The sequence below is a fragment of the Aotus nancymaae genome, unplaced genomic scaffold (genome assembly GCF_030222135.1).
Source record: "Aotus nancymaae isolate 86718 unplaced genomic scaffold, 86718_ANA_hifiasm-v0.15.2.pri h1tg000028l, whole genome shotgun sequence".
NCBI lineage: Eukaryota > Metazoa > Chordata > Mammalia > Primates > Aotidae > Aotus > Aotus nancymaae.
This window is the reverse complement of record NW_026988441.1, coordinates 13,271,727-13,295,693: the sequence shown is the minus strand read 5'-3', so window position 1 is coordinate 13,295,693 and position 23,967 is coordinate 13,271,727. Positions and strand designations below refer to the sequence as shown.

Genomic DNA, 23,967 nt, shown 5'->3' with positions numbered 1-23,967 from the left:
TCCCGATTGGCAAAACACTCGTGACCTTCACTGATTGGTCCGTAGACCCGGGAGCTACGGAAGAAGGTGGAATTGTCGAAAGTGGGGCGGGGTTTTTCTACCTAGGCGGGAACCCAAATATCGTTTTGATTGGCAAGAACGGAGCCTAGAAACGAGTCTTGCTCTGATTGGGCAAGCTACTGAGTTTCTGCTTGGGGATTGGCTGGTAGGAAGGTAGGGGCGGGGCCAGGAGAGAAAGCTTTGTGGTTTGGTCTCAGGAAAGTAGCAGGCGCCGCTTGAGAAAACTGCGGCCCCGTCGGAAGGTAACATCGGGCGCAGACGAACGTCGGCGGAGGGCGGGCAGTGCGCTTGGCGTCCGGGCCTTCGTGGGCCCGTCTGAGGAAACTTTTCTGTCGCTCGAGGCCAGGCTGCCCAAGACCCGTCCTCTCTTCTTTTACTTGCTCTTACATCCGGGTTTTTTCTCCCGGACTGCCTTTCGGACGCGTGGGCCAATGGGAATCGCCATTTAGGGAGCTCCGCCCACTGGGTCGCGTAGAGCATCCTGGAACTCGTAGTAAATATCTCGAGAGTTCCCTCCGCACGCGGGCTTAAGAATCGGATCCTACGCACGCTTTGTTGCCCATGCTGTGTCTCCGTCCTTCCCACTCCCGCCTTAACTGACTTCCTCTCGGAAGGAAGATCCTTGAGCAGCCCGTTAAGCCAACGTTGGGACAAAGGATTTGGAGAAAACCAGGGCTAAAGTCACGTTTTTCCTCCTTTAAGCCTTACCTCGACACTTCACTCCATGGCAGTTCCCGAGACCCGCCCTAACCACACTATTTATATCAACAACCTCAATGAGAAGATCAAGAAGGATGGTGAGTTCTCGGGTTAGTCCGCACTCCAGGCTGTCCCGCACGGGCTGGTCTCCCTTCCACCCCCTGCACCTGCTTCTCTTTCTCAGTGTTCGTCCAAGCAGACTGTTCCAGTGAACCCTTTGGCCTTTACACAAACGACTTCCTCCGTCTTCAACACTCGTTAGTTCATCTTACACTCTGCCCTTTAACCTGGTCACTGTTGCTGATCTTACACGGTTTCAGGACACAGGACCCCTCCTCCAGGAAGCCTTCCCTGTCCCGCGTCCCTTCACGTGGCTGCCCCTGACTTCCTCCCATCAAGCCCGGATTCCTCTGGGCTGTCCTGGGGCTCTCTCCTCCCAGTGGCCTTTGAGCTCCGTGAGGGCAACGCCTGGGGCTTCTTGGTCACTGGCGTTTTCAGTGATCAGCGCACAGTGAAAATGTGTCGTACTGGTGGCTAACGCTTTGTGTTATGGGCTGGTCTATGCGCTTTTATATAAATCTTGGTTACATTTAATCCTCAAAACAAGCCTGTAAGAAGAAGGCTACTGTTACTCCGATTCCTCAAATAAGAAGCTGAGACTAGGGTGATGTGACTTGCCCTGGGTCACATAGCAAGTAAAGTGGTTGCAGCCACCGGTATATAACTCAGTTTTTGTCAGGGCGTGGTGGCTCAGGCCTGCAAGCACAACACTTTGGGAGGCCGAGGCAGAAGGATCACTTAAACACAGGAGTTCAAGATCAGCCTGGGCAACAAAGGGAGATCTTGTCTCTACAAAAAAAAAAAAAAAAGCCTGGGCATGGGTGAGTCACGTCTGTGGTCCCAGCTACTCAGGAGGCTGAGGTGGGAGGATCGCTTGAGCTACAGAGGTTGAGGCTACAGTAAGCTATGATTGCACTGCATCCTGGGCAGAGCAAGAACCTATGTAAAAAAAAGAACTCAATTATTGAAATCGGCAAGACTCTACTGCTTTCTCAAGTAAATTATCACCTTTCTTGAACCTCATTTTCTGTGTCTGAAAACTGAACAAAGTCATAATACCTTCTTTGCATGGATGTTGGGGGAAATTAAATTAGCTAAATCTCCAAGTGTTTCTGTTTTATGGTACCTGGCAGCTAGGAAGGGCTGGATAAATGTTACTCTTATCACCTCAAGAAAATTGTCGGGAGAAGTGAAGGAGCTTGCTGGGGTTCAGTTTGGGGTTACCAGTGAAGTTGCTCTTGAGGAAAGCAAAGCCTACAGCCAGGCGCAGTGGCTCACGCCTGTAATCGCAACACACTGGGAGGCAGAGGCGGGTAGATCACTTAAAGTCAGGAGTTCGAGACCAGCCTGGCTAACATGGTGAAACTTTGTCTTTACTAAAAATACAAAAATTAGCCAGGTGTGGCGGTGCATGTCTGTAGCCCTGGCTACTCAGGAGGCTGAGGCAGGAGAATCACTTGAAACCCAGGAAGCAGAGGGGTTTTTTTGTTTGTTTGTTGCAATTTTTTACTGTTTCCCTTTCAGAACACGGGAAGGAAGCAGAGGTCTTAGTGAGCAGAATTTGCACCACTATGCTCCAGCCAGGGCGATAGAGTGAGACTGTCTCAAAAAAAAAGGAGACAGGCCGGGCGCGGTGGCTCATGCCTGTAATCCCAGCACTTTGGGAGGCCGAGGCGGGTGGATCACGAGGTCAAGAGATCGAGACCATCCTGATCAACATGGTGAAACCCCGTCTCTACTAAAAATACAAAAAATTAGCTGGGCATGTTGGCGCGTGCCTGCAATCCCAGCTATTCGGGAAGGCTGAAGCTTCCAATGAGCTGTGCACCGTTGGCTCATGGCTGTGAGGCATTGGGCTTGGTCTTGAGGGTGTTGGGGAGTCAGAGTGCTTCCCTGTCCTGGCTGCCTCCCTCGTGGAATATCCTCCCAGCTGTGGAGGGTAAATGCGAATGGATGAGTGGGGGTGCTGGAGAGTAGAGAGGCCCAGAGTCCAGTGGAATGAGTGAAGTCTGAGCGAGAGTCATGGGCTGGAATATGAAGAGGAAAACCAGAAATGTAACCACCCGAGAATTTTTGGCTAATTACTTAAAATCAGCCTTGACTACTCACTGTCCCTGCCGCCACCCAACCTACACACATTTTCTTGCTTCTTTCCTAGCCTGGTATCTAATTTACCCAGTGACTTCTGCTTCGGCTCAGCTTTTTTTTTTTTTTCCCCACATGAAAAACCTCACTTTTAAGTAAATCTGTAACTTGAAAAAAAAGCCTAAGAATATTCTGAGAGTGGTACATAGTTTTATAGTAGCCCACAGTAACTTCCAGTGACTGGAAGATTTCTTTGCATTAGCTCGCATGTGTGGTGAACAGCATTCCCATGAAAAGCTCTTGCACCCTTCTGCCTTCTTCCCACAGGCCTTAGTCTTGTTTCCAAAGGTGATTGTAGTGAGGATGTAAGGTCCATGACCTCTAGGGATAATGCCATCCACTCAGGAAGAAAGATGCTGAGAAATTCTAGGGATATCCTAAGTGCACATGATGAGGTGAGAATCAATTGTGGAGGTTTTAAGAAGACATTTGAATTTTTGCCCCTAATCAAGAAGTATTTTGGGCCGGGCACGGTGGCTCACGCCTGTAATCCAAGCACTTTGAAGGCCAAGGCGGGTGGATCACCTGAGGTCGGGAGTTCAAGACTAGCCTGACCAAGATGGTGAAACCCTGTCTTTTTATTAAAAAAAAAAAAAAAAAGTATTTTGCCATCTGGTTTATATTCAAGAACTAGTTGGTTCATCATTTGCAGAAATAAACTTTCTTCTAGATTAGGAAACTTCATCATGAGATCTGAGATATACTGGTTTGGAGAGTTTCCTGAGTTTCTCTTGGCTTCGAAGTCCCCGGCCTCGGAGTGGGGTGAGGCCCATTGGAGGCAGATGAATTGGCCTTGGATAAGGAATCTTGTAATGCAGTCCAATTTCAATCATGCTGTGGTAGAGGCCAAGGACTTCTTGTTGTGTTGCCGTTGTCATTCTGCGTCAGTCCTGTCTTCCCCCTCCCACAGAAGCACGCAGCCCGCCTTTTTTTTTTTTTTTTTTTTGAGACAGAGTCTCTGTCACTCAGGCTGGAGTATAGTGGCGTGATCTCTGCTCACTGCAACTTTTGCCTCCCTGGTTCAAGCAATTCTGCCTCAGCCTCCTGAGTAGCTGGGATTGCAGGTGCCCTCCACCACACCTGGCTAATTTGTTTTTGTTTTGTATTTTTAGTTGAGACAGGGTTTCACTGTGTTGGCCAGGCTGGTCTTGAACTCCTGACCCCAAGTGATCAGGCTTCCAAAGTGTTGGAATTACAGGCGTGAGCCACCACACCTGGCCAGGATTTTTTTTTTTTGGTGGGGGGGTCAAAGACGGGGTCTCACTATCATTAAGGTTGGAAAGTAGTGGTGCGATCATGGCTCACTACAACCGCTGCCTCCCAGGCTAGCAGGATCCTCCCACTTCAGCCTCCCAAGTAGCTGTGACCACAAGATATGCGCCACCATGCCTGGCTAATTTTTGTATCTTTTGTAGAGATGGGGTTTCGCCATATTGCCCAGTCTGGTCTTGAACTCCTGAGTGCAAAGTATCTGCCTGTCTCGGCCTCCCAAAGTGCTGGGATTACAGGTGTGAGTCACCACACTTGGCCATCTCAGCCATCTTCTTTGCATAAGACATTGTTACCCTTTGCAGACCTGGGTGGTGAGAGGGAGACCATCCTTGTTGAGCTGAAACCCACTTGGTGTTAAGTGAAACCCTTTGCTGGTGAGATATGGGCAGTACTGGGTTCAGATGGAGTATGTGGACTGGGTTGTGCCATGCCCTTCCTTGTGCCCTCTAGATACTCGCCCTGCGCCGATGAGGCATTTTCTGAGAACCTGTTTCCATCTGAGTAAAGTTGGGGCAGTCGTAGTTGCCACCTCATGGGGTTGTTGTGAGGAAGTGAAGTTGTCTCTATAAAGCATTTGATGGCGATGTGGTGACTCACGCCTATAATCCCAGCAGTTTGGGAAGCCAAGGCAGGAGGATCGCTGGAGCCCAGGAGTTCGAGATCAATCTGGGCAACATAGGAGACCGTGTCTACACAAAATAAAAAATCAGCCATGTGTGGTGTTGCATACCTGTAGTCCCAGCTCCTTTGGAGGCTGAGGTGGGAAGATTGCTTGAGCCTGGGAGGTCAAGCCTGCAGTAAGCTATCATCATGCCACTGAACTCCAGCCTGGGCAATAGAATGATACCCTGTCTTTTTGAATGATACCCTGTCAAAAGCACTTGATGGTATCTTAAGTCAAATGTTTGTAGCCACCCAAGTTAATGTCTCATGACAGGAGGCGGGAAATAGCCACGAAAGAACAGGAAGTAGAGTAAGAGTGACATGGGAAGACATTTAGAAACATGGTCAGAGGTGGCAACATTTCCTCTGAGACCTGGGTGACTAGAAGGAGGCTGCCACGTAAAAGTCAGGGGAGGGATGTTCAGGTAAAGAGAGCTGCCAATGCAAAGGCCCTGGGGCAGAATTGGTGTCTCAGGCCTGGGGGCCAGTGTGGTTGGGGAGCGAGGTGGAATGTGGGCAGGGATGATGAGGTGGGGGAAATTTGCCAGGGTCATGTCATGCAGGCCTGTGTCAGGGTGCTGGTGGCAATGAAAAGAATCACTCATATCTGTTGAGTGTTTACTATGTGCCAGATGCTGTTCTGAGCACTTTGCATGTATGTCCACATGTTCGTTACATAGCAGCTCTCTGGGGTAGGTACTATTACTGTCCGAATCTTACAGAAGCGTGTATTTGGCCACTTGAGTGGTTCCTGGCTGCTTCTGTAATTATTAGATCTTCAGAGATTGTGGACTCGAGGCATTCTGGGTACCCTGTGAATTGGCTGATGGTCTTCCATCTTGACTGCACTTCTTCTGAAAGGGGGAGCTCAAAGGTCTTCTCTTTCACCACTGCAGAGCTAAAGAAGTCCCTGTACGCCATCTTCTCCCAGTTTGGCCAGATCCTGGATATCCTGGTATCACGGAGCCTGAAGATGAGGGGCCAGGCCTTTGTCATCTTCAAGGAGGTCAGCAGCGCCACCAACGCCCTGCGCTCCATGCAGGGTTTCCCCTTCTATGACAAGCCCATGGTGAGTATTGTGGGTATGGAGGCTGGGTGTGGGTGTGGGTGTGGGTGTGTGAAATGTTATAGGAGATTGGGCAGGCCTGGAGTAGAGGAGGGGATATGAGGGTTAATTGGCCAAGGTGAGGCTGGACCAAGCTCCACTGCACCTTGCCTCATTTCAAAAACAATTTTTTTTTTTTTTTTTTTGTCTAGTCACCGTGGCTCATGCCTGTAATCCCAGCATTTTTTTTGGGGGGGGGGGATGTTGTTTTGCTATTGTTGCCCAAGCTGGAGTGCAATGGTGTGATCTCGGCTCACTGCAGCCTCCGCTTCCCAAGTTCAAGCGATTCTCCTGCCGCAGCCTTCCAAGTAGCTGGGATTACAGGTGTGTGCCATCACACCTGGCTAAATTTTTTAAATTTCTAGTACAGACGGGGTTTCTCCATGTTGGTCAGGCTGGTCTTGATTACAGGTGTGTGCCACCATACCCGGCTAATTTTTTTTTTTTATTTTTAATAGAGACAGGGTTTCTCCATGTTAGTCAGGCTGGTCTTGAACTTCCGACCTCAGGTGATCCACCTGCACCTCAGCCTCCCAAAGTGTTACAGTTGTGAACCACCATGCCTGTTTTTTTTTTTTGTTTTTTTTTTGAGACAGAGTCTTGCTCTGTTGCCCAGGCTGGAGTGCAGTGGTGTGATCTTAGCTCACTGCAACCTTCGCCTGCTGGGTTCGAGTTATTCTCCTACCTCGGTCTCCTGAGTAGCTGGGAATACAGGTGTATACCACCATGCCCAGCTAATTTTTGTATTTTGGATGGAAATGAGATTTTGCCACGTTGGTCAAACTGGTCTCAACCTCCTGGTCCCTGATAAGGTCCGATTTTGAATCTTGGCAATTGGGCTCTGAATCCATGCCCTTAACCCATTCTGCTCTCTGTTTGGTAGCGTATCCAGTATGCCAAGACCGACTCAGATATCATTGCCAAGATGAAAGGCACCTTTGTGGAGCGGGATCGCAAGCGGGAGAAGAGAAAGCCCAAGAGCCAGGAGACCCCAGCCGCCAAGAAGGCTGTGCAGGGCGGGGCAGCTGCCCCCGTGGTGGGAGCCGTACAGGGGCCTGTCCCGGTAAGCCAGGGCCAGCAGACAGGCTTTCCTTAGCCACATGGACTGGCTTTGAGACAGGGTGGGGAGAATTCTCCCCTTGGGGCTTCAGACCCCTCCTTTCCATTTCCTTATAGAGATTATGTGTCTGTCTCTCTTTGGAGGGTGTTGAGCACCTAGATGATGCTATCTCCACTCAAAATGCCTGTTCCCTGTCCGTGTGACTGTTTCTCAAGGTCTTTCTTTCTTCGTGGCTGTGGCTTGGTATCGCTGTCTCCTTGGCCTTGCTTTTGTTGCCTGTCTTTGTTGTTGTTGTTGCTGTCTCCTTGGCCTTGCTTTTGTTGCCTGTCTTTGTTGTTGTTGTTGTTGTTGTTGAGATGGAGTCTCACTCTGTTGCCCAGGCTGGAGTGCAGTGGCGTGATCTCGGCTCACTGCAACCTCCACCTCTCAGGTTCAAGCAGTTCTCCTGCCCCAGGCTCCCAAGTAGCTGGGACTACAGGCATGTGCCACCACGCCTGACTAATATTTGTATTTTTAGTAGAGATGTTTAACCGTATTGGCCAGGCTGGTCTTGAACTCCCGACCTCTTGATCTGCCCGCCTCGGCCTCCCAAAGTGCTGGGATTACAGGGATGAGCCATCAGGCCTGGTGCCGGTCTTTTAAGTCATTGTGCATGTAGAAAATCCAAGTATCTACTAAGCAACTGTTAAGATTGATTTAGAAAGGTCACTGGATGTAAGGGCAATATGGAAAAAATTAGTTTTATTACGAATTTATTAATTATTATTATTTTGAGACAAAGTTTCAGTCCTACTGCTCAAGCTGGAGTACAATGGCATGATTTTGGCTGACTGCAACCTGAGCCTCCCAGGTTCAAGTGATTCTCCTGCCTCAGCCTCCCTAGTAAGTAAGTGGGACAACTGGTGGGTGCCACCATGCCAGGCTGATTTTTTGTTGTTTTGTTTTGTTTTAGTAGAGATGGGGTTTCACCATGTTTGCCAGGCTGGTCTTGAACTACTGGCCTCAAGTGATATACCCACCTCGGCCTCCCAAAGTGCTGGGATTACAGGCTTGAGCCACTGCACCTGGCCCTCACACAATGAAGTTTCTAGAAGAAAACAGGAAAATGTCTTCATGACCTTGGTGAGGGCATGAAAAGTAGAAACATCCTGTTTTCCAAACAGGATACAAAGAGCACTAAGTACAAAAGAAAAGATGGACAAGGCTGGGTGCGGTGGCTCACACTTGTCATCCCAGCACTTTGGGAGGCCGAGGCAGGTGGATCATGAGGTCAGGAGTTCAAGACCAGCCTGGCCAACACAGTGAAACCCCATCTCTACTAAAAATACAAAAATTAACTGGGCATGATGGCAGGCACCTGTAATCCCAGCTACTTGGGAGGTTGAAGCAGGAGAATTGCTTGAACCCAGGAGGTGGGGGTTGCAGTGAGCCGAGATCACACCACTGCACTCCAACCTGGACAACAGAGCAAGACTCTGTCTCAAAAAAAAAAAAAAAGAAAGAAAGAAAGAAAAGAAAAAATGGATGAACCGGGCCCACTCCTTGGGTCTCTGAGACTCTGTGTCTCTCTGGCTTTTGTCTATGGCTCTGGCTCTGACTGAGTCGTGCTCTGTTCAGTGCCACTCACTTTCTCCAAGTCGCCTGTGGCGTCCGGATTACTGTGGGCTCCTGTTGTTAACCTCTCTCATCTTCACTGCACCCAGCTTTCTGTCCACTTTCAACCTCAGATTGTGACTCCAGCCCCTGTCTGTGCTGCCTGCCATCTGCTGTCTTCCCTCTTCCCCTTGCTGCCATGAGTTTCGTTCTGCACCTGCCCTGAGTGTCCCTTGCCATCTCTGCCCTCATTTGTTTTTGTTTTTATTTTTTGGGACAGAGTCTTACTCTGTCCCCCAGGCTGGAGGGCAGTGGTGCAGTCTGGCTCACTGCAACTTCTCCCAGGTTCAAGCAATTCTCCCTCAGCCTCTCTAGTAGCTGGGATTACAGGTGCCCACCACCACACCCAGCTAATATTTGTGTTTTTAGTAGGGAGGGGGTTGCACCATGTTGCCCAGGCTGGTCTCAGACTGCTGGGATCATAGGCGCAAGCCACCGCACCCGGCATCTCTGCCCTCCTTTGACTTGGGGCTTTTCTGTTGTTGTTGTTTGTTCTGTTTTGCTTTTGAGACAGACTCTCACTGTCACCCAGGCTGGAGTGCAGCGGCACAATCTCTGCTCACTGCAACCTCCGCCTCCCAAGTTTAAGCGATTCCCCTGCCTCATCCTCCTGAGTAGCTGGGACTACAGGCTCACACCACCACGCCTGGCTAATTTATTGTATTTTAGTAGAGACAGGGTTTCACCATGTTGGCCAGGATGGTCTCGATCTCTTGACCTTGTGATCCCCATGTCTTGGTCTCCCAAAATGTTGGGATTACAGGCATGAGCCACTGCGCCCGGCCTGCTTTTGTTTTTTAAGAGATAGGGTCTCGCTCTGCTTCCCAGGCTGAAGTGTTGTGGCACAATCATGGCTCACTGCACGTGGTCTTGACCTCCCGGGTTCAAGTGATCCTCCCACCTCAGCCTCCTAAATAGCTGGGACTATAGGGGTACGCCACTGCACCTGGGGAGTTTTTAAGTTAGCTCTTTCTGATTTAATGTGCCACTAGACCCTGGGTTTTGCTCTTTCTGGCCCTCTCTGGGTGCCTTTTTTGCCTCTTTCTGGGTGTTTTTCCTTGCATCGCTCACCTGCTGGGTTTCCTCTCTTGGCTTCTTCTGTCTCCTGGGGAGGCCGTAACCACGCGATCTCCTTCCTCTCCCCACAGGGCATGCCACCAATGACTCAGGCACCGCGCATCATGCACCACATGCCGGGCCAGCCGCCCTACATGCCACCCCCTGGCATGATCCCCCCACCAGGCCTTGCACCTGGCCAGATCCCACCAGGGGCCATGCCCCCACAGCAGCTCATGCCAGGACAGATGCCCCCTGCGCAGCCTGTGAGTATCTAGTCCCGTCCCCACCCCACCAGGTCTCATATAAATAGAATACAAGACTAGAAAGGGACCAGCCGGGGGGCAGTTGTAGGTTGAGTGGTCTGGGCAGGCCCCCCCTGAGGGGGTGGTACTGAATGATGAGGATGTAGCAGTGGGGGTGGGCCCTGGGCAGAGAGGAATTAGCATGCTGGTTGGAGGGTCCAGAAGGTTAGGGCAGGCTGGAGCGGTGCCAGCACCTAGGTTCATTCTGTGAGCTATCGAGCGCCTGCTTATGCGCCAGGCCCAGGGCTGCACCGTAGCGATGCAGCAGGGACTGAGACAGAAACCTATGCTGTCCTGTGGCCTACAGTCTGTAGGGGGAAAGGGGTGGGGGGCAGACGGGCAACAGTATGTGGTGCATTGGGTGGAAGTACCAGAATGAATCCATGCAGTGTGAGCAGTGGAGGAAGGGGCAGTACTGGGGTCCTCCACTAGGCTCAGGGCTCCTGTGTTCACCGGCTCCTTCACACCCCTACAGCTTTCCGAGAATCCACCGAATCACATCTTGTTCCTCACCAACCTGCCAGAGGAGACCAACGAGCTCATGCTGTCCATGCTTTTCAATCAGTAAGTGGGGCCTGTGGCTGGGTGGTCCCTGGAGGGTGATGGGCAGGAGGCATCTCCATGGGAACAGGCCTCAGAACTCTGCCAGCAGAGCCCTGAGCCAAGTACGGCTTTGCAGGAGGGACAGTGACCAAAGATGTGAAAGGAGGAGGCTGTGGCTGGGCCCATGGCCTTTGGGGACATGATGAGGCTGGAAAGGTCACCATGGCCGGGCTTGTGGCCTTTTTCAGCCTTAATTGAGGGCTGAGGGAGTCCAGGCTCTGGGCCTCATTTTCCCAGCCCCTAAAATGGAGCCATGCAAGGCAAGGTACATGTAACACTACATCAAGACACCTTTGAGCACTAGCTATAAGACTGGCAGAAGTCAGCGTGCTCAAAAACAGCAAGTGTGGGAGATGGGGCCACGTGGACTCTTGTGCCTGGTGTCAGTGTGGAGACCAGCGTGGCCAATGTGTAGAGGGGCTGTTCACCGTTGAGTGAAGCTGTGGATGTGAATGAGCTCGTCTGGTGGTTCTGTTTCAGGGGCTGTGAATGGGGCATTCATCACAGTATTTGTGGTGGGGGGTTGGAGGCTGTCTATAAGAAGAGATGGACCTCGTGCAGACACTCACCAAGCTGCACTGTGTGACACTTAGAAGAAGAGAAAGCGCAACTTTTTTTGTTTTGTTTTTGAGATGGAGTCTCACTCTGTCACCCAGGCTGTAGTGCAGTGGTGTGATCTCTGCTCACTGCAACCTCTGCCTCCTGGGATCAAGCAATTCTCCTGCCTCCGCGTCCCTAGTAGCTGGGACTGCAGGTGCCCACCACCACGCCCTGCTAATTTTTGTATTTTCAGTGCAGACGGGGTTTTACCATATTGACCAGGCTGGTCTCAAACTTCTGACCTTGTGATCCGCCCGCCTAGGCCTCCCAAAGTGCTAGGATTACAGGTGTGAGCCACTGTGCCTGGCAAGAAAGCGCAACTTTATAATAGTGCTGAGAGGAGATTGTGAGAGCCCGAAAAAAATAGAAAAGCAATACCACACGTGCAGCATGCCCACAAAGCTGTGTATTTTGTAAGAATGCTGATGGAAAATAGAATACCCAGTAAACATGAGGATGGTTGCTTAATGGAGAAAGAAGTATGGAATGAGAAGGGGGAAATTAGAGAAACAGCATATCAGAAAAGTGAGGGTAAGGCCCGGCGCGGTGGCTCATGCCCTTATTTCTAGTATCTTAGGAGGGTGAGGCAGGCAGATCACTTGAGGTCAGGAGTTTGAGATCAGCATGGCCAACATGGTGAAACCCCATCTCTACTAAAAATACAAAACAAAACTGAACAAAGGGAGGGTACCAATTATTGTTGGTGTGGCAGGGTGGGGGGTATGATTTAGGAAGGACCTGGGGGTCTGCAGTGTACTATTTGCAGACGCATGGTTGTTTGTATTAAAATTTTTCATTAAATGCTATGTTTACATTAGAGTTTTTCAGTTTAGTGCTACCTACATTTCGGGCTGGATAATTGGTATTAATGAGGCACTGTCCTGTGCATTGGAGGCTATTTGGCATCATTTCTGACTTGTGTCCACTCGATGCCAGCATGTTGGGGGGAAATGCTGAGTCCCTGAGGTCTATCGTTCTCTTCCAGATTCCCTGGCTTCAAGGAGGTCCGTCTGGTCCCTGGGCGGCATGACATCGCCTTCGTGGAGTTCGACAATGAGGTACAGGCAGGGGCAGCTCGCGATGCCCTGCAGGGCTTTAAGATCACCCAGAACAACGCCATGAAGATCTCCTTTGCCAAGAAGTAGCACCCTTTCCCCCACCCCGTGCCTGCCCCTTCCCCTATTCTGGGGCTACCCCTTTCCCCCTTGGCTCAGCCCCCTGAAGGTAAGTCCCCCTTGGGGGCCTCCTTGGAGCCGTGTGTGAGTGAGTGGTCGCCACACAGCATTGTACCCAGAGTCTGTCCCCAGACATTGCACCTGGTGCTGTTAGGCCGGAATTAAAGTGGTTCTTTGAGGTTTGGTTTTTCACAATCATTTGTCTGATTTTCTTGCTCTCCCTGGTTCCTTTCCCTCCACCTCACCAGCACATCCTGGGTTTTTTGACTTCTTGGCATTTTGAGGTTTGCAACCCTGGGGAAACATAGGATAGTGTAGTAATACTGTTCAAACTTAGGTTACAGTTACTGCTTTGGCAGTTTCGTATATTGTCCCAATTCACAGCAGGAAATGGAATCCTAGGTCAGGAAACGCAAAGTCAGGGCTGCCATGTACAGTTAGGCATGTTGGGTACTGCACAAGAATGCCACCTTTAAGGGCAGGCACACTATTCACTTTCTAGGCTTATGTGTCTGTGCCATCAGTTTTCTGACACATGACAAGTGTGTTCAGGAAGAGGTGTTCCTTCACCTTTTTTTTTTTTTTAAAGACGGGTTTAGGCTGGGCACGGTGGCTCAAGCCTGTAATCTCAGCACTTTGGGAGGCCGAGGCAGGCGGATCACGAGGTCAAGAGATTGAGACCATCCTGGTCAACATGGTGAAACCCCGTCTCTACTAAAAATACAAAAAATTAGCTGGGTATAGTGGTGCGTGCCTGTAATCCCAGCTACTCAGGAGGCTGAGGCAGGAGAATTGCCTGAACCCAGGAGGCGGAGGTTGCGGTGAGCCGAGATCGTGCCATTGCACTCCAGCCTGGGTAACGAGCGAAACTCCGTCTCAAAAAAAAAAAAAGATGGGGTTTCACTATGTTGGTCAGGCTGGTCTTGAACTCCCAACCTCAGGTGATCTGCCCGCCTTGGCCTCCAAAGTGCTTGGATTACAGGCTTGAGCCACCACGCCCGGCCTTCACCTTTTTCTACTCAACAAAAGTGCAGTCTGGGCTGGGCACAGTGGCTCACACCTATATTCCCAGCACTTTGGGAAGCTGAGGCGGGCAGATCATGAGATCAAGAGATTAAGACTATCCTGGCACCAGGTGCGGTGGCTCACACCTGTAATTCCAGCACTTTGGGAGGCTGAGACAGGCAGATCACGTGAGGTTGGGCGTTCAAGACCAGCCTGACCAACATGGAGAAACCACATCTCTACTTAAAAAAAAAAAAAAGGCCGGGCGCGGTGGCTCAAGCCTGTAATCCCAGCACTTTGGGAGGCCGAGGCGGGTGGATCACGAGGTCAAGAGATCAAGACCATCCTGGTCAACATGGTGAAACTCCGTCTCTACTAATACAAAAAAATTAGCTGGGCACGGTGGCGCGTGCCTGTAATCCCAGCTACTCAGGAGGCTGAGGCAAGAGAATTGCCTGAACCCAGGAGGCGGAGGTTGCGGTGAGCCGAGATCGCGCCATTGCACTCCAGCCTGGGTAACGAGCGAAACTCCGCCTCAAAAAAAAAAAAAAAAAAAAAAAAAAAATTAGCCGGATGTGGTGGCGCATGTCCGTAATCCCAGCTACTCGTCGGCAGTGGGGAGGTGGGCTGAGGCAGGAGAATCGCTTGAACCTGGGAGGCAGAGGTTGTGGTGAGCCGAGATTGTCCCATTGCACTCCAGCCCGGGCGACGAGTGAAACTCCACCTCCAAAAAAAAAAACTATTCTGGCTAACACAGTGAAACTCTGTCTCTACTAAAAAATACAAAAAATTAGCCAGGCCTGGTGGCACGTGCCTGTAGTCCCAGCTACTTAGGAGGCTGAAGCAGGAAAATCACTTGAACCCAGGAGGTGGAGGTTGCAGTGAGCCGAGATTGCGCCACTGGACTCCAGCCTGGGCAACAAGGGAGACTCCATCTCAAGAAAAATAAAAAACTTGGACTTGCCAGTCCAGAAGTGAGGGTCTCTGGGAGCAAGGCGGACCCTCTGGAGAAGGATGCTCAGCCTGTGGATCTCTGAAGCAGTTTGGAGGTGAAAAATGAGTTCAGATTCTCCGTTGTTTATTCATTCTGACCTTGGGCAAGTGACCGAACTCCTCTGAGACTTACTTTTCTCCTTGGCAACGTGGAAGTTGGAAGCTGAGGGGGTAACATTGCATAAGGTGGTCAGCAAAGTCCAGAGCTGAAATCCTTGGGAGCCCCGAGTGATCTGGAGGAGCCTGGCTTGTGAAGATCTGGAGGAAGTGCAGAGGTCCTGGGGTGAGAGTGAGCTCAGCATTTGAGCACTAGAAAGTAGGGAAAACTCCAGGGGCTGCCATTTGCATTGTGTTCAATAAAACATGGCTGGGCGTGGTGGCCCACACCTATAATCCCAAAGCTCTGGGAGGCTGAGGTGGGTGGATCACTTGAGGTCAGGAGTTTGAGACCAACCTGGCCAACATGGTGAAACTGTTGCTACTAAAAATACAAAAGGTATCTGGGTGTGGTGGCGCACGCCTGTTGTCCCAGCTACTCCAGAGGCTGAGGTAGGAAAGTTACTTCAACTTGGGAGGTAGAGGTTGCAGTGAGCTGAGATTGTGCCACTGTACTCTAGCCTTCCATCCTGGGTGACAGAGTGAGACTCCATCTCAAAAAGAAAAAAAAGAATTGTACTTCTTTGTGACCCTGTTACTGTGGCTGGAATATGGAGGGAGAGTACAAAGCGTGGATACAAAGACTGGCCCCTGTCTTGCTGTTGGGAAAGCCAGCTGCCATGTTGTGAGCCATCTGGAGAGGTCCACATGTAAAGAAAAATGAGGACAGAGACCTTCAGTCCAGTTTCCACAAGCAACTGAATCTCCCCAACAGCTGCCTGAATGAGCTTGGAAGCAGTCCTCCCGCAGTCCAGCCTTCGGATGAAACTGCAGTGCTGGCTGACAGGCTGACTGCAGCCTTAAAGCAGACCTTGAGCCTGAGGCATCCAACCCACAGAAAAGGTGATAATTTGGTCTTTTTTTTTTTTTTTCTAGACGGGGTCTTGCTCTAGAGTGCAGTGGCAGGATCACAGCTCACTGCAGCCTCTACCTTCTGGGTTCAAGTGATCCTCCAACCTCAGCCTCCTGAGTGGCTGGGACTATAGGTGCATACTACCATGCCCAGCTAGTTCTTTTTTTCTTTTTTTTTTCTTTTTGTAGATAAAGGGTCTCACTGTGTTACCTAGGCTAGTCTTGAACACTTAGGCTCTAGCAGTCCTGTCTCGGCCTCCCAAAGAGCTGGGGTTACAGGCATTAGCCACTGCCCTCAGCCAGTGTTGGTCTTAGGGTAATTACGCAGCAGTAGATACATGCATTCGGCTTTGGGAATTGAAGTCACTACTACTGTTTTGTGGCTTCATCAGTAATATGGGGCAGAGGACACAGTCCCCACAGCTGATTTTTTTTTTTTTTTTTTTTTTTTAGGTGGAATTTCACTCTTGTTGTCCAGGTTGGAGTGCAGTGGTATGATCTCAGGTCACTGCAACCTCTGCCTCTCGAGTTCAAGTGATTCTCCTGCCTCAGCCTCCTGAGTAGCTGGGATTACAGGTGTGCACCACCATGCCTGGCTAATTTTTTGTATTTTTAGTAGAGACAGGGTTTCACCATGTTGGCCAGGCTGGTCTTCAACTCCTGACCTTAGGTGATCCGCCCACCTCAGCCTCCCAAGGTCTGGGATTACAGGCGTGAGCCACTGCGCCCAGCCGACAGCTGATTCTTGAGTGTGTTTTCTGAGTATCTTTAATACGTCACACAATATCATACACCTGAACTTTGTACACTGATTATCTACCCAACCAGAGGTCTTTAATTTTCATTCCTTGATGAATCTCCAGGGTCTGGATCAAAGCCTAGCATACTTTATGTACTCAAGAAATATTTAATGAATGAATAAATGATTTTTTTTTTTTTTTTGAGACAGGGTCTCACTCTGTCACCCAGGCTGGAGTGCAGTGGCGTGATCTTGGCTCACTGCAGCCTCCACCTTCCAGCTTCATGTGATTCTGGTTCAGCTTCCCAAGTAGCTGGAACTACAGGTGTGTGCCACTACACCTGGCTAATTTATGTATTTTCACCTTGTTGGCCAGGCTGATCAGAAACTCCTGACCTCAAGTGATCTGTCTGCCTCAGCTCCGAAAGTGCTGGGATTACAAGAGTGAGCCACTGCACCTGGCCTGAATGAAGGAGTAATTTTTTTTTTTTTTTTTAGACGGAGTCTCACACTGTTGCCCAGGCTGGAGTGCATTGGCGACATCTCGGCTCACTGCAACCTCCGCCTCCTGGGTTCGAGTGATTCTCCTGCCTCAGCCTCCCAAGTAGCTGGGATTACAGGCGCCTGCCACCACGCCCAGCTAATTTTTTTGTATAAAGAATGTTTTAAAGTGGAAAAGTTCAAACATACATAACAATAATTTTTTTTTTTTTTTTTTTTTTTTTTTTTTGAGACGGAGTTTCGCTCTTGTTACCCAGGCCGGAGTGCAATGGCGCGATCTCGGCTCACCGCAACCTCCGCCTCCTGGGTTCAGGCAATTCTCCTGCCTCAGCCTCCTGAGTAGCTGGGATTACAGGCACGCGCCACCGTGCCCAGCTAATTTTTTGTATTAGTAGAGACGGGGTTTCACCATGTTGACCAGGATGGTCTCGATCTCTTGACCTCGTGATCCACCCGCCTCGGCCTCCCAAAGTGCTGGGATTACAGGCTTGAGCCACCGCGCCCGGCCTGAACATAACAATAATTTTTTAAGAAAAGACTATAGTTTCCTGAACTTTCATATTCCCTTCTACCAGCTTCATGTACCAACTTGTGGCCATCTGAATTTCAAGCAGGCCTCCACTCTCTCTCCTTTTCAGATTATTTTGAGAAGACATCCTATTAGCTCACTCTCAATCAGTATTTAAGTACAGATAGTCTTCAACTCACTGTGGTTCAGTTTACAGTTTTTCGACTTCATAATGGGCTTATCTAGGTATTAAATGCATTTCAGGGCTGTGCGCAGTGACTCATGCCCGTAAGCCCAGCACTTTGGGAAGCCGAGGTGGGTGGGTCACTTGAGGTCAGGAGTTCAAGACCAGCCTGACCAACATGGTGAAACCCCATCTCTACTAAAAGTACAAAGTTAGCTGGTGCATGCCTATCATGCCAGCTACTTGGGAGGCTGAGGCAGGAGAATCACTTCAACTCAGGAGGCAGAGGTTGCAGTGAGCAAAGATCACACCATTGCACTCCAACCTGGGCAACAAGAGTGAAACAACATCTCAAAAAAAAAATTGCATTTTGAAGCCAGGTGCAGTGGCTCACACTTTAAGTCGCAACTACTTAGAAGGCTGTGGTGGGAGGATAGGTTGAGCCCAGTTGGTCAAGGCTGAGTGAGCTGTGATTGCGGCACTGCACTCCAGCCTGGGGGACAGACAGAGTGACACCCTGTCTGTTAAAAGAAAAAAAATTCAGGCCTGGTACAATGGTTCATGCCTATAATCCCAGTACTTTAGGAGGCTGAGGCAGGCGGGTCATGAGGTCAGGAGTTCGAGACCAACCTGGCCAATATAGTGAAACCCTGTCTCTACCAAAAAATATAAAAAAAATTAGCCAGGTGTGGTGGTGTGCCCCTGTGGTCCCAGCTACTCAGGAAGCTGAGGTGGGAGAATTGCTTGAACCCAGAGAGGTGGAGGTTATAGTGGGCCTGAGTCATTCCTCGATGAGAGAGTGAAAAAAAAGAAATCCACTTAAAATGTTTTCAACTTAACAATGGGTTTATCAGGATTTAACCCTACCATACATTGAGGAGCATCTGTGTATCTGAAAAATAACCACAATGCTGTGACTACACCCAAAACTAAGTTTTTTTTACCATCACTACATATGTGACTAGTGTTCAGATTTTCAATATTTTTATACGTAAGTCTGTAAACACTTTAAATCAGAATCCAAGTAAGGTCTACACGTTGTGACTGCCGCTATGGTTCTTACGTCTTTTGAAATCTAGGCCACCCCTCAGGCCCATTTTTCCCCCTTCTCAGGCAATTTATTTGTCTTATTGACACACTTGTGGTCTGGATTTGTTGGTTGCATTGTTGAGAGGTCCTTAACATGTCCCTTTGCCCTCTGTGTGCCCTGCAAATCCATTGAATGGATGTGTTTAACCCCTAACACAGCCCTGTAAGTAAGACAGCATAGTAGGCCAGCCACTGTGGCTCACACCTGTAATACCGGCACTTTGAGAGGCTGAGGCAGACAGATCACTTGAGGTCAGGAGTTAGGGACCAGCCTGGCCAACGTGGTGAAACCCCAAATCTATTAAAAATACAAAAACTAGGCCAGGCATGGTGGGTCACGTCTGTAATCTCAGCACTTTGGGAGGCTGAGGAGGGCTAATCACCTGAGGTTAGGAGTTCGAGACCAGCTTGACCAACACGAGGAAACCACATCTCTACTAAAAATAAAAAAATAGCCAGGCATGATGGTACATGCCTGTAATCCTAGCTACTCGGGAGGCTGAGGTAGAAGAATCACTTTAACCTGGGAGGCAGAGGATTTGGTGAGCCGAGATCACACCATTGCATTCCAGCCTGGGCAACAAGAGTGAAACTCGGTCTCAAAAAAAAAAACAAAAAGACTAGTCCGGTAAAGTGGTGGGTGCCTATAATCCCAGCTACTTGGGAGGCTGAGGCAGGAGAACCTCTTGAACCCGGGAGGCGGAGGTTGCAGTGAGCCGAGAATGTATACCACTGCACTATAATGAGACTCCATCTCAAAAAAAAAACAACAAAATAAACCTAAAGATACTATAGATATCTATAGAGATAATAAAGATACTATAGCAATGGCTGTGGGCCTGGATACAAGTGTTAGCTTCTCCACTTCTCCACTTCTGGCTGTATAAGCCTTAGACAAGTTCCTTAATACTTCCATTTCCATGTAACAAGGGGTTATAGGCCAGGCACTGGTGGCTCATCCCAGTGCTTTGGGAGGCCAAGGCAGGAGGATTGCTTGGGAACATGAGTTCCAGCCCAGCCCAGGCAACGTAGTAAGACATCGGCTTTACAAAAATGAAAAAAAAAAAAAAAAATCATCCAAGCATGGTGGCCCACCTGTGGTCCCAGCTACTCGGGAGGCTGAGAGGGGAGGATTTCTTGAGCCCAGGGGTTTGAGGATGCAGTGAGCTATGATCACATCACTGTACTTCAGCCTGAGCAACGGCAAGATCCTGCCTCAAAAAATTAAATTAGGCGGGACCTGGTGGCTCATGCCTGTAATCCCAGCACTTTGGAAGGCTACGGTGGGCAGATTGCTTGAGCCCAAGAGTTTGAGATGAGCCTGGGCAACATGACGAAACATTGTCTCTATCAAAAAACACAAAAAATTAGCTGGCCATGATGGTGTGTATCTGTGGTCCTAGCTACTTAGGAGGCTGAGGTAGGAGGACTGCTTGAGCCCAGGAAATAGGGGCTACAGTGAGCCACGATTATGCCACTGCACTCCAACCTGGGCAACAGAGCAAGACCCTCTCTCAAAATAATCTTTTTAAAAAAATGGATTAACCGGGCATAAGTGGTTTGTGCCTCTAGTCCCAGTTACTCAGGAGGCTGAGGTGGGAGGATTGCCTGAGTCTAGGAGGTTGAGGCTGCAGTGAGCTGTGACGGCATCATTGCACTCCACCTGGGCAACAGAGTGAGACCCTGTCTCAAAAAAAAAAGTGGGGGAGGGTTATTATAAATACTCCTGACATGATACAGAGCATCCATTTGAGTTCATAACATAAATACATACTTAGTGAATGCTCCATAACTATTGGCTTTTATTATTATTATTTTGAGAACGAGTCTTGCTCCATCACCCAGACTGGAGTGCAGTGGCATGATCTCGGCTCACTGCAACCTCTGCCTCCGGGTTCAAGCGATTCTCCTGCCTCAGCCTCCCGAGTAGCTGGGACTACAGGCATGCGCCACCACACCCCACTAATTTTTGTATTTTTAGTAGGGACAGGGTTTCACCACGTTGGCCAGGATGGTCTCTTAACTCCTGACCACGTGATCTGCCTGCCTTGGCCTCAATTACAGGCATGAGCCACTGCGCCCAGCCAGGCTTTTATTATTGTCCCCATTTTACATACAAGGAAGCTAAGGCTCTGTGAGGAGAAATAGCTTAGCCCAGGTCATCCAGTAGGAAGCGGCTGGTGCGGAGGAATAGTGACCATGGTGGGACATTGCGTAGCCTAAGGTTGAAAATACAATATTCAATCAGTACTCGAGGGCTGGGCTGTTTCTCATAATCAAAGGGCTGCCTTGTTCTCCTGCCCAACAGCACAGGAAATTCCAAGGTGGTTTTCCTTACAGGCTCCTCCGCTGGAGTCCAGGTACCTAAGCCAACTCAAGAGAAGATGGAATTGAATACCTCAACCTCCTTGTCTGGGCCTCTGTGATCGCCGAGGAGGGGGCTGTTGGTTGGAAAGCTGTGAGCTGCTTTGGACCTTATCTGGGAATTTCCTTGGGCTTGCAGCCTTTACCCTATCCTTGAAATAGTTCTGGCTGGGTAGCAACCTCTAGGTGGTGTGGGCGAAATTTGGGACTGGTTTAGGGCGGGGACAAGACCAAGAACACAAGTTTCCTTGTGCTGCGGGAGAGAGGGAGGGGAGGAAATTAGAGACCCAGGTACCCTCTTGCTCACTCCCTTGCTCACAGTCCACGATGGCCTGGTCCCTGGTGTTCCTTGGGGTCATCTTGCTGTCTGCCTTCCCAGGACCTGGTGTCAGGGGCAGCCCCATGCCCAGGCTGGCTGACCGGAAGCTGTGTGCGGACCAGGAGTGCAGCCGTGAGTGTGGGGAGGGGAGAACTGGGGACTCAGGGTATTAGCCTGTGTGGAAGGTACTGCATTTCCTTCTTTTCCTTCCCCAGACCCCATCTCCATGGCTGTGGCCCTTCAGGACTACGTGGCCCCTGACTGCCGATTCCTGACCATTCACCAGGGCCAAGTGGTGTATGTCTTCTCCAAGCTGAAGGGCCGTGGGCGGCTCTTCTGGGGAGGCAGCGTGAGTCTTGGGAGAGCGAAAGAGGGAAGGGTACAGGGCTGGGGTAAACTCATTATCCCCGTGAAGAGAAGATTTGAGGAGAGTGAACTGAAATAGACATTGTGGGAGGATATTGTGACTGACTTTATTTTCACTTTATTTATTTATATTTATTTATTTATTTATTTATTTATTTTGAGACCGAGTTTCACTCTTGTTGCCCAGGCTGGAGTGCAATGGTGCAATCTCGGCTCACCACAACCTCTGCCTCCCAAGTATCTGAGATTACAGGCGTGTGCCACCATGCCCGGCTAATTTTTGTATTTTTAGTAGAGACAGGGTTTCTCCATATTGGTCAGGCTGGTCTTGAACTATTGACCTCAGGTGATCTGCCTGCCTCGGCCTCCCAAAGTGCTGGGATTACAGGCGTGAGCCACCACGCCTGGCCTATTTTCACTTTATGTTATTAATTAATTTATTTATTTTTTATTTTTTCAAGACAGAGTCTTGCTCTGTCACCCAGGCTGGAGTGCAATGGTGCTATCTCAGTTCACTGCAGCCTCCGCCTCCTGGGTTCAAGTGATTCTCCTGCCTCAGCCTCCCGAGTAGCTGGGATTACAGGTACATGCCACCATACCCGGCTAATTTTTGTATTTTTGGTAGAGACAGGGTTTCACCATGTTAGCCAGGCTGGTCTGAAACTCCTGACCTTGTGATCCGCCTGCCTTGGCCTCTCAGAATGCTGGGATTACAGGTGTGAGCGACCTCCCTCGCCCTATTTTCACTTTATTTACCAATTTTAGGGCATCTGCTATGGTGCCATGTTCTGTTCTAGACACCAAGATACAACAGTGAATGATCCTTTTTATTCTAATGGAGGGAAACAAGCGAAAAGCAGGTCATAAAAAATAGCAGCAGTCATGCATGGTGGCTTACACCTGTAATCTCAACACTTTGGGAGGCCAAGGTGGCAGGATTGCTTGAGCTCAAGAGTTCGAGACCAGCCTGGGCAACACAGCGAGACCCCCATCTCTATAAAAAAATTAAAAAAATAAACTGGGCATCATGGCGTGTGTCTGTGGTCCCAGCTACTTGGGAGGCTGAGGTAGAAGGACTGCTTGAGCCCAGAAGGTGAGGCTGCAGTGAGCTGTGATCATGCTACTGCACCCCAACCTGGGCCACAGAGTGAGACCCTGTCTCCAAAATAATAGGTCACAGTGGCTCACGTCTCTAATCCCAGCACTACGGGAGGCCGAGGCAGGCAGATTACCTGAGGTCAGGAGTTCGAGACTAACCTGGCCAACATGGTGAAACCCTATTTCTACTAAAAATACAAAAAAAAAAAAAAAAAAAAAAAAAAAAAAAATTAGCCAGTCATAGTGACGCACACCTGTAATCCCAGCTACTTGGGAGACTGAGGCAGGGGAATTGCTTCAAGCAGGGAAGTGGAGGTTGCAGTGAGCCGAGATCACGCCACTGCACTCCAGCCTGGGCGACAGAGCAAGACTCCATCTCTAAATAAATAAATTAATTAAATAAAAGTAAATATGCACTACTGTGAGAATTAACAGAGACTGACTTGGGTGGTCAGGAAGGGCCTCTGAACAGGTGACATTTAAGGTGAGATTCGATTTGTGTGACATTTCAGTTGAGATTCGTATGACAAGGATGGAGCCAGTTATGTGGAGATCAGGGAGAAGGGAGAATGCAAAGGCCTTCAGCAGGCACGAGCTTGCCATCTTTCCAGACCTTAGCTTTTAACTCCTCTTCCCCAGGTTCAGGGAGATTACTATGGAGATGTGGCCGCTCGCCTGGGCTATTTCCCCAGTAGCATTGTGCGAGAGGACCAGACCCTGAAACCTGCCACAGTCGATGTGAAGACAGACGTGAGTGTCATGGGGGCTGGCAAGAAATCTGGAGGGAGGACCCTTAGGTTGTGGGAATGGGCAAAGATGCTCCTACCCTTGGCTCCCTGCCAGCCTAGAGGTGTGCACTGGGACAAATTCTTTCTCTGCCTCAATTTTCTTACCAGTAAAATGGGTGCAGTTGGGAGGTGCAAAGATTAGGGGGCTCTGGGCTAATTTGCATGGCACTTGTGTGGCCAGACCTGGGCCCTGCAGCTGCAGCCTTTGCTAAAACCACTAGATCCTTTGTGGTGTGACCGCTGGTTTTCTCTCCACTGTTTCCCCGTTTTCTTTTTCAGAAATGGGATTTCTACTGCCAGTGAGCTCAGCCTACCGCTTGCCCTGCCGTTTCCCCTCCTCGGCTTTATGCAAATACATCAGCCCAGTGCAAACTGCCTGTCTCTGTGATCTTTGGGGTGGGGTAGAGTGGGGTGGGGACCGTGTAAATGAAATGTTTCTCTAGGTTCCTGAATCTAACCAATTAACCCGCTGCATGTGGTAACATCAGTGGGTGCTAGGTAGAGTTTCACTGATGAAAGCTCTGTGCAGTAGGAGAGCTCCAAAGCTTA

The 23,967-nt window shown here is 49.7% G+C and overlaps 2 protein-coding genes across 5 annotated transcripts; both read left to right on the top strand.

The window, feature by feature from the left end:
- Positions 1 to 108: 108 nt before the first annotated feature.
- SNRPA (small nuclear ribonucleoprotein polypeptide A) lies at positions 109 to 12,654 on the top strand. Of its 2 annotated transcripts, XM_021670422.2 has the most exons (7): positions 109 to 302; positions 763 to 857; positions 5,796 to 5,968; positions 6,888 to 7,067; positions 9,866 to 10,039; positions 10,554 to 10,642; positions 12,267 to 12,654. In XM_021670422.2, the coding sequence occupies exons 2-7, from the start codon at positions 785 to 787 to the stop codon at positions 12,424 to 12,426; spliced, it is 849 nt and encodes a 282-aa protein (XP_021526097.2). In that variant the 5' UTR covers positions 109 to 302; positions 763 to 784; the 3' UTR covers positions 12,427 to 12,654. The 2 variants fall into 2 exon arrangements, with proteins under 2 accessions (XP_021526097.2, XP_064237365.1); XM_064381295.1 differs by lacking the exon at positions 109 to 302 and having other exon boundaries at positions 324 to 857.
- A 5,031-nt stretch (positions 12,655 to 17,685) lies between these two features.
- Positions 17,686 to 23,790, top strand: MIA (MIA SH3 domain containing). 3 transcript variants are annotated; one of them, XM_012461444.2, is made up of 5 exons: positions 17,686 to 20,941; positions 21,227 to 21,298; positions 21,382 to 21,515; positions 23,270 to 23,380; positions 23,698 to 23,786. In XM_012461444.2, exons 2-5 carry the CDS (start codon positions 21,250 to 21,252, stop codon positions 23,719 to 23,721), a joined length of 318 nt encoding a protein of 105 aa, XP_012316867.2. In that variant the 5' UTR covers positions 17,686 to 20,941; positions 21,227 to 21,249; the 3' UTR covers positions 23,722 to 23,786. The 3 variants fall into 3 exon arrangements, with proteins under 3 accessions (XP_012316867.2, XP_012316866.2, XP_012316865.2); XM_012461443.2 differs by having other exon boundaries at positions 17,686 to 21,138; XM_012461442.2 differs by having other exon boundaries at positions 17,686 to 21,298; positions 23,698 to 23,790.
- The last annotated feature ends 177 nt before the right edge of the window (positions 23,791 to 23,967 follow it).